Source organism: Cucurbita pepo, chromosome 5, assembly GCF_057944985.1.
Source record: "Cucurbita pepo subsp. pepo isolate OVF chromosome 5, ASM5794498v1, whole genome shotgun sequence".
Lineage (NCBI taxonomy): Eukaryota > Viridiplantae > Streptophyta > Magnoliopsida > Cucurbitales > Cucurbitaceae > Cucurbita > Cucurbita pepo.
Window position 1 is genome coordinate 15,935,359 of NC_141802.1, and position 13,291 is coordinate 15,948,649.

Sequence of the window (13,291 nt, forward strand, 5' to 3'; positions counted from 1 at the left end):
CCCACTTGTTTACCTTATTGATAAAATGAATCAAGTAAAGGAAAAGGAAAAACAAAACTAATCACATTGGAAACAAAAATGTTCAAACACATTTCTCTGACATTTCTTATATGCTTTAGAAAAAACCATTATAATTTATCAAGAGAAACTTTGAGTATTCCTTGTCCCTCAGTCTACCGATTCTTGTAGGGAAAGGATTGTCTCATCCATAGGGGAGAGAAAAAGAATGATGTTTACACAATGAAGAAATACAGATATAATTATATAGCCAGAAGGAAGAAGACAATGAAAATGAAGAGTGTAGAGAAGAAAAATGCCTCTGTTTGTATTCAGTCTCTGTAAAGTACGAATCTCGCAATCTCCTGAAGGCCAGCCTCTTCATAACATTGAGCAATACGCTCCACAGAGATGTCCCAAGTCCCATCAACCGAAGCTAAATCCAACAAAAAGGCAGCTTGATCCAAGGCAACCTGCAGTGCACAAGCCAGTAACAAAATTTATAGAAGTAATTTTTTAGGCTACTAAATGATATTTCTTGGTTTAAAACTGATCTTCAGTCTAGATTTTTCGTTTAGTTTTAACGTTTCAACAGTAGGATTGTCAACATATTGAAAGGAGTTTAAAACTTAAAAATGATAATAGATTATTAATATGAAAGACATAGACACAGATTACCCACTTGTTTAGTTTAGACCCGGTCGATTTCTGAAAATTGTACTTGTTTTCTCATCATTTCTCTATGATAGGTTTCATCTTTCCTAAGAAAACTTTTGAATTCTTAACCAAATTTCAAAAACAAAAACTACTTTTTGAACATTACTATTTTTAGTTTTCAAACTTGGGTTAGTTTTTTAAAACACAGGTGAGAAGTAGATAACAAAACAAAGAAATCCACAGGTGGATGTAATATTTATAGCTTAATTAGCAAAAACAAAAAATCAAATGGTTATCAAATGGACACTCAACACACATGAAAATGTTCATATGCAAAGGGTAGTTTTGACAAAATAACCTGTTCTAATTAATGTTTGTCTGCTTGATAATTTTAAAGTAATCCATAAAGAACAGTGAAAAACCTGGGCAGGAGCCTTTCCCTTTTTGAGGTCTTCTAGCTTTCCTTCTTCTGTGACCTTCTCTTTCAAATACTCAATTTGTTCATCTTCCCATTGAGCGATATTAGCAACTTCCTGAATATGAGCCAAAACCAACTCAAGAATCAACTTTTTGCAAGTATTCTTTGCTTTATCTTTCCCCATCTCTCCCAAGGCAAGGGGCTTAAAACAGAAAGCTATTAAGAAAAAGGCAAAAGAGATCAACCAGAAAGTCAATACCTCATACTTACAGCCTAGGGTCCACCATGGTGATTTTAAGGCTCCCCTCGCAGCATCCTTTGCTTCTGTTTTACGTCCCACCCTGATGCATGAAGAAAGCACAGATTCTTTAGGTACATTCTCGGCCAAAGCATTTTTGGAGTGATGAAAAAAATTCCCCACATACTTCAGCAAAACCTCTGCATTAAATACATATGGCCGTGCAAATCCCGGGAAGTGCTCCTTTTTAGTATAGAATTCTCCCGTCACCAGAGCTGAAACCTACACAAGCGGGTAAAGATATTCAAGTGCGTAAATTGGAGTCAAAGCTTCTTTCACTCACTGCATTTCAGTATTTCATAAAAGACAGCCTTACAAGGTCGCCTTCTTCAAAATGGCGCAATATTTTACGTTCTATGATATCTGGAAATATCCCAACCTGAGATTGAAAGATTGTCAGACCTGGCACTGCAAGATACATTGCAGATGATTTAAACCTTTTTTTTATTGTGTCCACCCAAAATGTGCTTAGGAAGTATATCGTGTGTGATGTGAGACTTAAAAACAGGAAAAAGAAAAGAAAAGAGGAAAATTTCTAATTGAAGGCTATAATGCCAGCACAAACTGCATTATGCAAAAATGTTACTTCTTCAGCAACAAGATAGCAGTACAGAAGATAAAATATATTACTTAAATACACTTTAAAGATACCTGTTTATGCATAAAAATATTTTTTACATAAAAAATTCTCTTTTATTTTCAAGAAGCATGGAGAAGAAGATTCTGAAGTCTAAAGACATCAGAAAACTGAAACTTCTGTTTCTTAGAGAGACCCCAAAAAGGTGATGATCAAGGCAAGCAGCTTTGTCAAGGAGCACAACCAACTTGCCTGTCACAACAAGGAAACGCCTTGCCCCATTTAAGAAAACACTTGTATACAAAAAATTTCGTTGATGGGGACAACCAAGAGAAGCACTATGAGAAATTGTAGAATACCTTTTTCAGCAAATACCCATCAATGTTTTTGATCTGAGATTCAGCAAAATCACCCCTTTCATAAAGTTTCTGCCCAGCATCAGCTGCTGCAAGAAATAGCTCATCATTTTGCTCTCCACTTCCTTTGGCATCTTCTTCCACTAGAAGTCTGTGAATAAATTGATCCACCTGCACAACAAAGAACTGAATTCTATATCAGAGTGTCTAAGGAAATGGTTTTAGAACATTGAAAAATGGGAAACAATTGCACAATAGATGCTTCACTTACGTTCTTGGCTAGTAGCCACACTCCATTCCTATTGACGTCTACTACTGGCATTTCCATCCTGAGGATAGAAGTTTATTAAGATGGAGGATGAAGCACCCATAAGAAAATATAAAAAGTTTATTCTTATTACCCAGCGGGTGCTGTTGGCCAGCGCAGCAATGCAGTTATAGTACCTTGGAACAAGAACAAAGAATAGATTGAGATATCATACACCTATAAAGCGAACCAATTTGAATGAAAAATTCTAACATAATACCTGAGCTGTTTTTAGCCAGTGGAATGGCAAGAGGAATAATTCCTTGCTTGGCTCCAGGAGAAATTATGGATTCACCTGCTTAAAACCAACAATTTACAGGAGATTCCCGTGTAGATAAGAATATGTCTGCAGGTTCAAAAAATGTGGCAATTCAGGCTTATAATTGGTTGTATAATTCTATAGTTATTTTTAGTATTTACTAGTATAAGGAAAGCCAATGCAACATTTTATAGGGGAGAGGAGAATGGAAAGAAACTGATAGAACCTTTGGGGATGAAGATAAGCATGACATGACTCGGCATATAATTTTCAGAAAATAGAACATGAAATGAAGTTCAAGAAGGGCCTCGACCACTAGACCTCCAGGGATTCAAATGCTATTAGAGGCCTTAATTTATGAGAGAAGTAGCCAACAAAAAAAATAAAGGAACAAACAAGCCCAATATATTGCAGAAACGCATACATAACGATACATTAAGCGTACAATAACAAAAACTTATGCCACAGAGGAAAATTGAAGCAAAAACTCAGGTTATTAATCGTTTTATAAAAATGTTGAGATATAAGCAATTAGTCTACGGATTTCCAATAGATTCGAAATCTATTCACGAGGACATTATTGTTTCAATTCTAATTAGAGTGTCAAGCTTCACACTCCTAATAAAATTTATAAACAACTCCAAAGAACGAAGAATTCAGTGCCTGGACAAATTTGATGGATTCAATCGGGCAAGCTCTAAAGTATTAGCGATTAATTGGTGTAAGATTCATGATAGGAATGATTTGAAGCGCTTGACCAACGACATACCTCTAGTCTTCAGCATTTTCAACAAATTAGACAAATGCTGAGGAGGCTCAGTTGCCGCAACATCCTTGATGAATGATACATGGTCTGCAACACGGCGATGGTTCAAAAAGGCATTAAGATACTGAAAATCTATTAGGGAAATGTGCGAAAAATGAGCTCGAGGTGAACTTACCGGAAGTCGAAGAAGATGAAGAGCAGCGGATAGTGACTCCACGGCGGCCGAGGAGCAGTGAGGGTAGAACGGCGGCGCGTGGACTTCCACAGACCACTCCACCACCAATTTTCATCTTGCTTTTTCGAACTTTTCGATTCACAATCGCTGAACGCAGCAATACATGGGCCTCATTGATAACTGCTTTTATCTCATCTTTTCTGTGAACAAAATATGAAATGAAAATTGAGGCGCTCCGATAAAGTTCCTGTTTTTTATTTTCCTAATTTCTTTTTTTCTTTTTTTTTTTCTTTTTTTTTTTCTTTTCTTTTTCTAACCGATATAACTTACAAATGAAATAAATAAATTGAACAAAAAAATAATAATAATTAATTAAGTTTAAAAAGGGCAGTTAAATGTAAAAGTTTTTTTTTTTTTTTTTTTTTTAATACAGACTGACCTAAGCTTACGCATTTTTGTAATTACGAAAGGTGATTGCACCTGTAACGTACTCGTAAAACTTAATTTCTATTAGACTTCTTGAAAACCCTAGTTGACTTGAGTATCAGAATGTATGTGGTCAAGTGTCATGGTCATGCTTATATAAGATGTGTTGCTTGTGGTCGCACGTTTGGATATTTTTTGTCATACTTATCTAGGACGTGTTGTCCATGACTGCATGCCCGTCTCAAACCTCTTTTACTTGCTTTCATATTAGATAGGTCTTTAGTATTATTGTTGTGCTAATAGGTGGTCTATGACCCATTATCAAAATCATGTCTACACCTATCAAAGCTAAAATGTCCTGAAGTATACTATAGGAGGATTGACTAGTTGTTACTTCTTCCTACCTGAGTTATATGTTATCAAAATTGTTGTTGCTGCTTATTTGTTTTTAGTCTGTAACATTACTTTCTTTAAAGTTGTTTTTAACAAATTTTCTCACCCATGTTTTCTAAATCATTTCTCTCAAACATGACATGAGGTTCGAGCATATATTGCTATTTGTTCACACTGTTTAAATTTTTCACGATTGACTTGTTTGTTGGATTAAAACAAATGTTGCACAATCGTTATCCCATTGCTATAATAATGCAATTATAAAACCGAGTACTATGTCAGATATTGTCCTCTCATATTGTTGTCCTCTTTGAGATTTTCCTTTTGGGCTTCCCCTTAAGGTTTTAAAATCGTCGGAAAGTTTCTACACTTTTATAAATGGTGTTTTGTTTTCTTCCCCATCCAATATGGGACATCACAATTCACCCCCCTTCAAGGCCCAGTGTCCTCACTAGCACTTGTTCCTTTCTCCAATCGATGTGGGACTCCACCAAATCCACCTCCTTTCGGGACCAAATCCACCTCCTTTTGGGGCTAGCGTCCTTACTGGCACACCACCTCGTGTCTATCTCCTTCAGGGAACAATGAGAAGGCTGACACATCATCTGGTGTCTGGCTTTCATACCATTTGTAATGCCCTAGATCCACCGCTAGCAGATATTGTCTTCTTTGAGCTTTCCCTTTCAGGTTTGCTTTAAAACACATATGCTAGAAAAAGGTTTCCACACCGGTAGGAAGAGTGTTTTGTTCTTCACCTCAACCAATGTGAGATATTACAGTATCGTCCATCATTTTCATTTTTAGACCTTAAACTAAAAAGAAAAAAAAAAAAAACCCTTTAATCCATTTTTAATCAAACAAACTCGAAAATAGAGTTACAACCAACACTATAAAATTTTCAGTATTATTATAAAAATTGAAAATATATAACGTTTGTAATCAATATTAACGTTAATAATTTTTTAAAAAAAAGGAGCCAATAGAAGCCCAAAAACAACCTCAAGTTTTGAAATTTTTAGTGTGTAATTCATTGCAGCTATTTTCAGGCAATGAACAGACCTGTAAGCCTTCCGTATTTCTCTGACTCGGTCTTACCGCTCCTGAATACGCCACATCATCTCACCACTAACCAAAAACCAACCCAAATCACACACTTTCTCTCTCCTCTTCCCATTTCCCCCTTCCTCCTTTTCTCTCTCCTTTTCCGGCAGCCACCGGATTAATAAAAACAAAAAAAACAAAAAAAAAAGATCGTCCGTCTGCAGCACGGTGCCACTTCTTCCCCATTCTCCGGCCGACGGCTTCTCCGACCACCACTGTCACCGTCCTCTCTTCCTAAACTTGATTGGTCTGTCACAGATCCAAACAACAACCGGGTAACGTTAATGCCTCATTTCTCCTTCTTTCTTATTTCTTAACATTCTCCTTGTTTAATTAATTGATCTTAGCCCATTGTTGAGTTTAGATTAAAAACAAGAACAAAAATTCATATTTGTTTATGTGAAAGATTTTTTTTATTAGAAGTAAGAAGGATTTGTTGGTTGATATTAGTTTGAATCTGGTGAATCACAACAACCAACTAAATCTTACCCAACTTTCCAAAACATCACAAATATTTAAATGTATAAGTGTTGAGTTACTACCGGTAAACATTTTAACTTTATCAGATTTTGATTATGAATTTAAGAGGTAGAACTTCTAAATAATTAAAAATAATCATAATATCTCGACACCCAATTCAGGATAGATAGTTGGTTGGATTGAATTGGATTGTAAACATTAATGAGTTGCTCCAAACCAATTAACACTAATTTTGGATTGGATTGTAAACGTCAGTGAAGTTTCTCCAAACCCATTAACACATTTTGTTTGATAGTTAGATTGGATTGTAAAACTAAATTGCTCCAAATCAATTAATACTCAATTTTGTTTTGGTTCAAAAGATTTTTTACAGCCCAACCTGTTCTGTGTATGCCTCTAAATATAATTCTAAAAGAAGAGTGGACAAGTATTTTGAGTATCAGTTTTATATTGTGAGTTTATCAGTTTTATATTGTGAATTTTATATTTCTCAAACACGAACAAAATTCCAAATCAATTAACACTCAATTTTGTTTTGGTTCAAAAGATTTTTTCCAGCCCAACCTATTCTGTCATGTATGCAAGTGATTACAAAATCACTAGGACAAAGATCCACAAAATATAGTAATTATTTGAAGAGAATATTAAGGTAGAAAAAAAACTAGGAGGAAATAAGAAATCTTATATGATCAAATATTATTATAATTTTGTTGGTCTAACATTTTTAAATAATTAAAAAATATAAAAAGAAAGTTTTTTATTTGTAAGGATATTTGTAGTTTTATTTATTTATTTTTAAATAATATATTATAAATGAATAAAATTTAGGGTTTGTGGCTGTAGGGTAGAGTAAGATGGATGGCAGTATTAATGATCTTAAGGTGCCTCTAAATCCACGGGACCTCGATAATGTAAGTTCTCCCCTTATAATTAATAACTATTTACTTTTAGTTTTTCATTTTTTTCCTAATTTTTCTTTATTAAATTTTAAATTTTAATCAAACTAAAAAAACATATAGATACATTTTTCAAATTGATATTTTAGTTTAAATTTAAAAATTAAATAACAAAAAAAAAAATTAATAATAAAATTTATGAGTTTACAAAATACAAATTATAAGCTTAAACGATACAAAATTTTATACATCGAAGTCACTTATTATATAGATTTAGAATTACACTCTTATCAAGCTATGTTTATGGATATAATCGAATTATCCAAAATATAATTTAGATTAAAATTAGTTTTACTTTTGTAATTACTCGTCTAATTATAAAGATATTTATAGTTTTCTATTTGGTTAAATCTCTAAACTATTTTCAGACGTATAAAATAAATAAATAAATAATTAATTAATTAAAGGTTCATAATTTACCAGAAGTATTATTATTTGTGAGAAAGTGGAAAATAAATTAAGAACAGTAACGTTTCCGATACCAAGTATGTCGTCGGAATATCACAGGAAGACAGAGTGGCAGAATTTCTAGAAGCCGGAGGTTTCGCGGCGGCCGAAGAGTTCTCAGAACAAGGCATTGCAATATGTCGTCTAAGAATCAGAAGAATGATCTGCACGGCCAAAGCTCGATCTCTTCAACATGCCGTACGCATGGTCAACGGCGTCAAACGAGTACTCATCGGTCCCGGAATAGATGAAGCCAAAATCTTCTTCGATCCAAATTTGACCACCGAAGCCGAAATCCTCGCTGCCACCGATGATTCCGGCTTCGAATCCGAGCTCATCTCCGCCGCAGACGAGGCCTACAAAGTTCATATAAAACTCGATCAAGTTGGCCCTGCGGACATGACCGCCATAAGAACCTCTCTTGAGCAAGCTTCTGGAGTGAACTCTGTTGAAATGGATGGGCTAGGGCAGATGGTTTCCATCCACTATGACCCTGACCGGACTGGTCCGAGGTCCCTTTTGCAGTGCCTCAAGAGCTACGGAGCGAGTTTGTATGTGCCACCGAAGAGAAGAGATGTGGAGCAGCATCAAGAAGCTTGTACTTATAGGAACTTGTTCTTGTTCAGCTGCTTGTTTTCTGTTCCTGTGGTGGCTTTTGCAATGGTGCTTCCTATGCTTCCTCCTTATGGGGAGTGGTTGAATTTTAGGGTTTACAATATGCTTACTGTTGGAATGGTTCTTAAATGGATCTTCTGCACACCAGTCCAGTTCTTTGCTGGCCGGAGGTAATTTTATCATCAATATCATTGTAACTATCAATATTGTGGTGGTATCAGCTTCTTCCCATTGGCTTCTTCATAGTCTCTGTTTCTCATTTCTGCTAGCCTCTAGTTTCTAATAACTAGGTAACATTTTCTTGTTTCTAGTTTCTCCCAAAGAAATGAGACAGAAGAAAAATGGGTTTTCATTAGAAATGGACATTGTTTAAAAGGGTGAACACTAATTACTTCTTAAATTTCATTAAATTATTATTTGGCTATGTTTGGTTTGATTTTAGTCTTAGGGTTTACAAGTTTTAATCCAATCTCTGTTATTTTGTTAAATCTTTCCAATTGTTCATAAAAAGGTTTGCATTGTTCTTAAGTGACATGTTTTTCTTTGCTTGTGTGTGGAGAGAGGTGATAAGAGGCAGCGTTGAAACTGTAGAATATTGGATAAATTCAAGAGCATTTTGGATAAGAAAGTGCTGCTTAACACATTTATGGTCTTATTTTTCAATGGAAAAAGGCAGGAATAAGAAATTAAGGATCAGTTACTATTTTCTTTGTCAAGAAAAACAAGAAACAGGAAAAAAGGAGCTGAAAATGAGAATGTTTCAGCTTAAGGTTTAGAGTCGTAGTTTTCTTGAAGTTGAAATGTGTTTTAGATAGTTTAATGGTTTTGTGGATAATTTTTAACAGATTTTATGTAGGATCATACCGTGCATTACAACAGAAATCAGCAAATATGGATGTTTTGGTTGCTGTAGGCACCAATGCAGCATACTTTTACTCAGTATACATAGTATTTAAAGCATCCACTTCCAACTCTTTTAGAGGGAAAGATTTCTTTGAGTTTAGCTCCATGTTGATCTCCTTCATTCAACTTGGAAAGTATTTGGAGGTCATGGCCAAAGGGAAATCATCAGATGCTTTAGCGAAGCTTGCTCATCTTGCTCCTCATACCGCTTGTTTGATGACCTTTGATGATCATGGAAATTTGCTATCAGAGATGGAGATTGATACCCAGTTGATACAGAGGAATGATATCATTAAGATTGTTGCTGGGGCAAAAGTTCCTGTTGATGGAATTGTTATTAGTGGTGAAAGCAATGTGAATGAGAGTACAATTACTGGAGAAGCAAGATCCATTGCGAAAACACCCGGTGATAAGGTACTTTTTTCTTGTCCTTTCGGATATATATAAAAAGATAGGATTCGATTCATTTTAATAAGAAAGAAAAACAAATAGGATTGATTATGTATCAAAATTGCATCACTACATCGAAGGAAGGCTTTTTTGTAAATATATTGAGTTTATAGCTTGGCACCCAAAATCAATGATTGTCATTGTGGACATAATTTGTGTTAGGATCTACCAAAGAAATTATCTTTTAAGTTTGCGGGACTGTTAAATTTAGCTCATAAATTTGCACCGTTTGATGCCATGAACAGGTTATTGGCGGGACTGTCAATGAAAATGGATGCTTATTTATTAAGACCACACATGTTGGATCTGATACTACACTTTCTCGAATTGTACAACTAGTGGAATCAGCTCAGCTATCACGAGCACCGGCTCAAAAATTAGCAGACCGGATATCAAAGTTTTTTGTTCCTGTTGTGAGTTTAATTATTTACCCATTTGCTTGGTACAAATTACTGCCTAATAAAACTTAAAGAGTCTCTTACCATGAATAATTTTAAAGTTCTGTTTCCTTCTTTCTTTTTCACATTTAGGTTGTTGTGGCAGCATTTGTGACATGGCTTGGTTGGTTAATTTGTGGGGAAGCTGGTTTGTACCCTAAACATTTTATTCCAAAGGGCATGGATGAGTTTGAACTTGCACTGCAATTTGGCATTTCAGTGCTGGTGATCGCGTGCCCATGTGCCCTTGGTTTAGCAACACCAACTGCTATCATGGTTGCATCAGGGAAGGGTGCTTCTCTTGGTGTCCTCATTAAGGGAGCAAGTGCACTTCAAAATGCATACAAGGTACTCTACGTCTACGCCTACTCGAAAGTCATTTGTTAGTGACATAAAATGCTTTAAAGAAAAAGTTAAAAGCATCTTAAACTACTTTTTTTGTAGAGTATTTTTCTTTTAGCTTAAATGCTTTAACAAGAAGTCTTAAAATTACTTTTAAGAATGTAGAACCCTAAGCGTGTTTGAGTGCTTTCAGTGAAAGCACCCCAACTATAAATACTTAAGTAAAAAAGGAATGTTTGATATTTTGTTTTACACTCTTAAAAGTGCTTTTAAGTGCATCTTGGTCAAGTACTTTGGCCAACTACACTTTACAAGTGCCTTCTCACAAAGCACTTCAAGACGTTTTTTTACATATTTTTATAGTACTTTTGTCCTTTGAACTTTCAACCATGAAGGTTTCATTTGTGGATGATTATGGAATTGGTTAACTTTTTACTTGGGTGAATATTGAATCAAAGCCTTTTTATTTCAACTGAACAGGTGAAAATGGTAGTTTTCGACAAGACTGGAACTCTAACGGTTGGCAGGCCAGAGGTTGTTAGTGTTGTGCTTTTTTCTACATTTCCAATGCAGGAGCTCTGCGATGTAGCAATAGCAATTGAGGTGAGTGCACTTGTAATTCAAGTTGATGGATCATGCAAAGTAAATGAGATTAAAATTGTGTTCTTACTTGTTTTAATCTTTGTGTTTAGTCAAACAGCAAACACCCTTTAGCAAAATGTGTAGTGGATCATGCAATGAAAATGAGAAAAAAGTTTGGGGCCCGAACCGAATGTCGCAAACGCATACAGAACTTTGAGGTGTTCCCGGGAGGAGGGGTTGGAGGAAAAATTGATAGAAAACCAGTTTTAGTAGGAAACCGAAGGCTCATGCGAGCTCACAACATTGTTGTTGGTCCTCAAGTTGATCGTTATGTTATAGAAAATGAGCGGCTGGCTCAAACATGTATATTAGTGGCTATAAATGGCAGGGTAGCTGGAGGTTTTGGTGTTATAGATGCGCCAAAGTCTGGGACTAAAGCTGTTATATCGTATCTTCGCTCAATCGGCATCTCAAGCATAATGGTCACTGGCGATAACTGGGCCACAGCATTTGCCGTTGCAAGAGGGGTTGGGATCAATGAGGTCTTTGCAGAGATGGATCCAATTGGAAAAGCTAACAAGATCAAATCCTTAAAGGTAAAACTTCTGTTTCTCCAGCTTGACTTGCTGCATCTGTAGGAAATTTATGGTCATGCTCAATAAGAATAATCAGATTGAAATGATATAGCCATGGGTAATATATTTATTTTAGGAACCATGAATGTCTACAATGGTACGATATTGTCCACGTTGAGCATAAGCTCTCATTGCTTTGCTTGTGGTTTCCCAAAAAGGCCTCATATCAATGGAGATGTATTCCTTACTTATAAACCCATGATTATCCCCTTAATTACTCAATGTGGGACTCCCTCCCAACCATCCTCGACAATCATCTCCTTGAACAAAGTACACCATAGAGCCTCCCCTGAGGCTTATGATGGTGCCCTCGAACAGGCTCCCCGTAACCGAGGCTCGACTCCCTTCTCTAGAGCCCTCAAACAAAGTACACCCTTTGTTCGACACTTGATTCACTTTTGACTACACCTTCGAGGCTCTTAACTTCTTTGTTTGACATTTGAGAATTCTATTGACATGACTAAGTTAAGGGCATGACTGTGGTATCATGTTAGGAACCACGACTCTCCACAATGGTATGATATTGTCTACTTTGAGCATAAGTTCTCATGGCTTTGCTTTTGGTTTCCCTGAAAGGCCTCATACCAATGGAGATGTATTCCTTACTTATAAACCCATGATCATCCCCTTAATTAGCCATTGTAGGACTCCCTCCCAACAATCCTCAGCGAATAAAAATGACCAAATTTGTAAACTTTCTTATTATTGTTCACAACTAATATAGACATTAAAAGTACAAGGATGAACATGATATAAACCGAACTGACTATATTGAAGTGTACGACTGGTGTGGTCATTAAAGTTCATGAAGTAACTGATCCTTTATTAAGTTCATGAAGTAACTGATCTTTTGTTGACAAGTGAACGCAGACAACAGGGAATATTGTGGCAATGGTGGGAGATGGAGTAAACGACTCGCATGCCTTAGCTGCAGCTGATGTTGGCATTGCCATTGGTGCTGGAACAAATATTGCTATAGAAGCAGCTGATATAGTTCTCATGCGAAGCAATTTAGAAGATGTAGTTACAGCCATAGATCTCTCAAGACAAACTGTTTATCGTATATGGCTTAACTACATCTGGGCACTTGGCTATAATATTATAGGTATGCCTATTGCTGCCGGAATCTTATATCCCTTTACTGGAATCCGATTGCCGCCGTGGCTCGCCGGTGCCTGCATGGCTGCTTCCTCCCTTAGCGTCGTATGTTCTTCTCTCTTATTGAAATGCTATAGGAGACCCTTGAATTTTCAATCCACTTGAAATGTTGAGTTTGGTGTGAGTTTGTGATGAAAAAGTGATGATTTTAGTTGTGATTCAATTCATTTTTCAAGATTTTTTGAAAATACTTCTGTTAGAAGTAGCGAAGGTAGTGCTTTTTTGTAATGAAATAAGTGTTGTACTCTGAAAAAAAGTCATTTCAAACTCGTTCATTTCATAGTTTTTGTATCTTTTCCTCATAGATTGATAAATAAATTATTCTTTCTAGCCTTGGTTGTAGGTAGGCCTTTTGGAATTAGATGGCTTAATACGTAGGTTAGTGACCTCCATCTTGGAGCAAATTTTGTGGGCTATTTGTCTCGAGGTTGTTACGTGTGTATAACAAGTTTACGTAGGAGGCTACCCATCGAAAAACTTATGTTTCTCGTAAATAATTTAGTTAAGTTCTTATTAATAAGTCCATTGGAAATTATTTTTTCTTAAATACTTTGCT

The 13,291-nt window shown here is 35.8% G+C and overlaps 2 protein-coding genes across 3 annotated transcripts; one reads left to right on the plus strand and one right to left on the minus strand.

Annotated features, from left to right (window-relative positions):
• Positions 1–41: 41 nt before the first annotated feature.
• On the minus strand, positions 42–4,032 carry LOC111795609 (protein IN CHLOROPLAST ATPASE BIOGENESIS, chloroplastic). 2 transcript variants are annotated; one of them, XM_023678135.2, is made up of 11 exons: positions 3,811–4,030; positions 3,639–3,722; positions 2,831–2,905; positions 2,705–2,747; positions 2,575–2,632; positions 2,307–2,474; positions 1,687–1,749; positions 1,498–1,592; positions 1,332–1,413; positions 1,077–1,187; positions 42–470 (listed from the first exon to the last, which is right to left on the minus strand). In XM_023678135.2, the coding sequence occupies exons 1-11, from the start codon at positions 3,923–3,925 to the stop codon at positions 330–332; spliced, it is 1,035 nt and encodes a 344-aa protein (XP_023533903.1). In that variant the 5' UTR covers positions 3,926–4,030; the 3' UTR covers positions 42–329. The 2 variants fall into 2 exon arrangements, with proteins under 2 accessions (XP_023533903.1, XP_086979852.1); XM_087123726.1 differs by having other exon boundaries at positions 1,332–1,592; positions 3,811–4,032.
• A 3,026-nt stretch (positions 4,033–7,058) lies between these two features.
• Positions 7,059–13,017, plus strand: LOC111795101 (copper-transporting ATPase HMA4). Its single transcript, XM_023677347.2, has 8 exons — positions 7,059–7,121; positions 7,674–8,398; positions 9,074–9,545; positions 9,827–9,994; positions 10,112–10,366; positions 10,841–10,963; positions 11,053–11,538; positions 12,448–13,017. Exons 1-8 carry the CDS (start codon positions 7,065–7,067, stop codon positions 12,838–12,840), a joined length of 2,679 nt encoding a protein of 892 aa, XP_023533115.2. The 5' UTR covers positions 7,059–7,064; the 3' UTR covers positions 12,841–13,017.
• The last annotated feature ends 274 nt before the right edge of the window (positions 13,018–13,291 follow it).

What these genes read in the sequence shown, in the direction of transcription:
- LOC111795609 (XM_087123726.1), bottom strand. Translation starts at nt 3,925, where the DNA reads ATGAAAATTGGTGGTGGAGTGGTCTGTGGAAGTCCACGCGCCGCCGTT. An exon ending in TGTGGCTACTAGCCAAGAAC is followed by an intron (nt 2,475 to 2,574) that starts GTAAGTGAAGCA and finishes TTTGTTGTGCAG; the next exon opens with GTGGATCAATTTATTCACAG. An exon ending in CCCTAGGCTGTAAGTATGAG is followed by an intron (nt 1,188 to 1,331) that starts GTATTGACTTTC and finishes GCTCATATTCAG; the next exon opens with GAAGTTGCTAATATCGCTCA.
- LOC111795101 (XM_023677347.2), top strand. Translation starts at nt 7,065, where the DNA reads ATGGATGGCAGTATTAATGATCTTAAGGTGCCTCTAAATCCACGGGAC. An exon ending in CAGTTCTTTGCTGGCCGGAG is followed by an intron (nt 8,399 to 9,073) that starts GTAATTTTATCA and finishes AATTTTTAACAG; the next exon opens with ATTTTATGTAGGATCATACC. An exon ending in ATGTAGCAATAGCAATTGAG is followed by an intron (nt 10,964 to 11,052) that starts GTGAGTGCACTT and finishes CTTTGTGTTTAG; the next exon opens with TCAAACAGCAAACACCCTTT.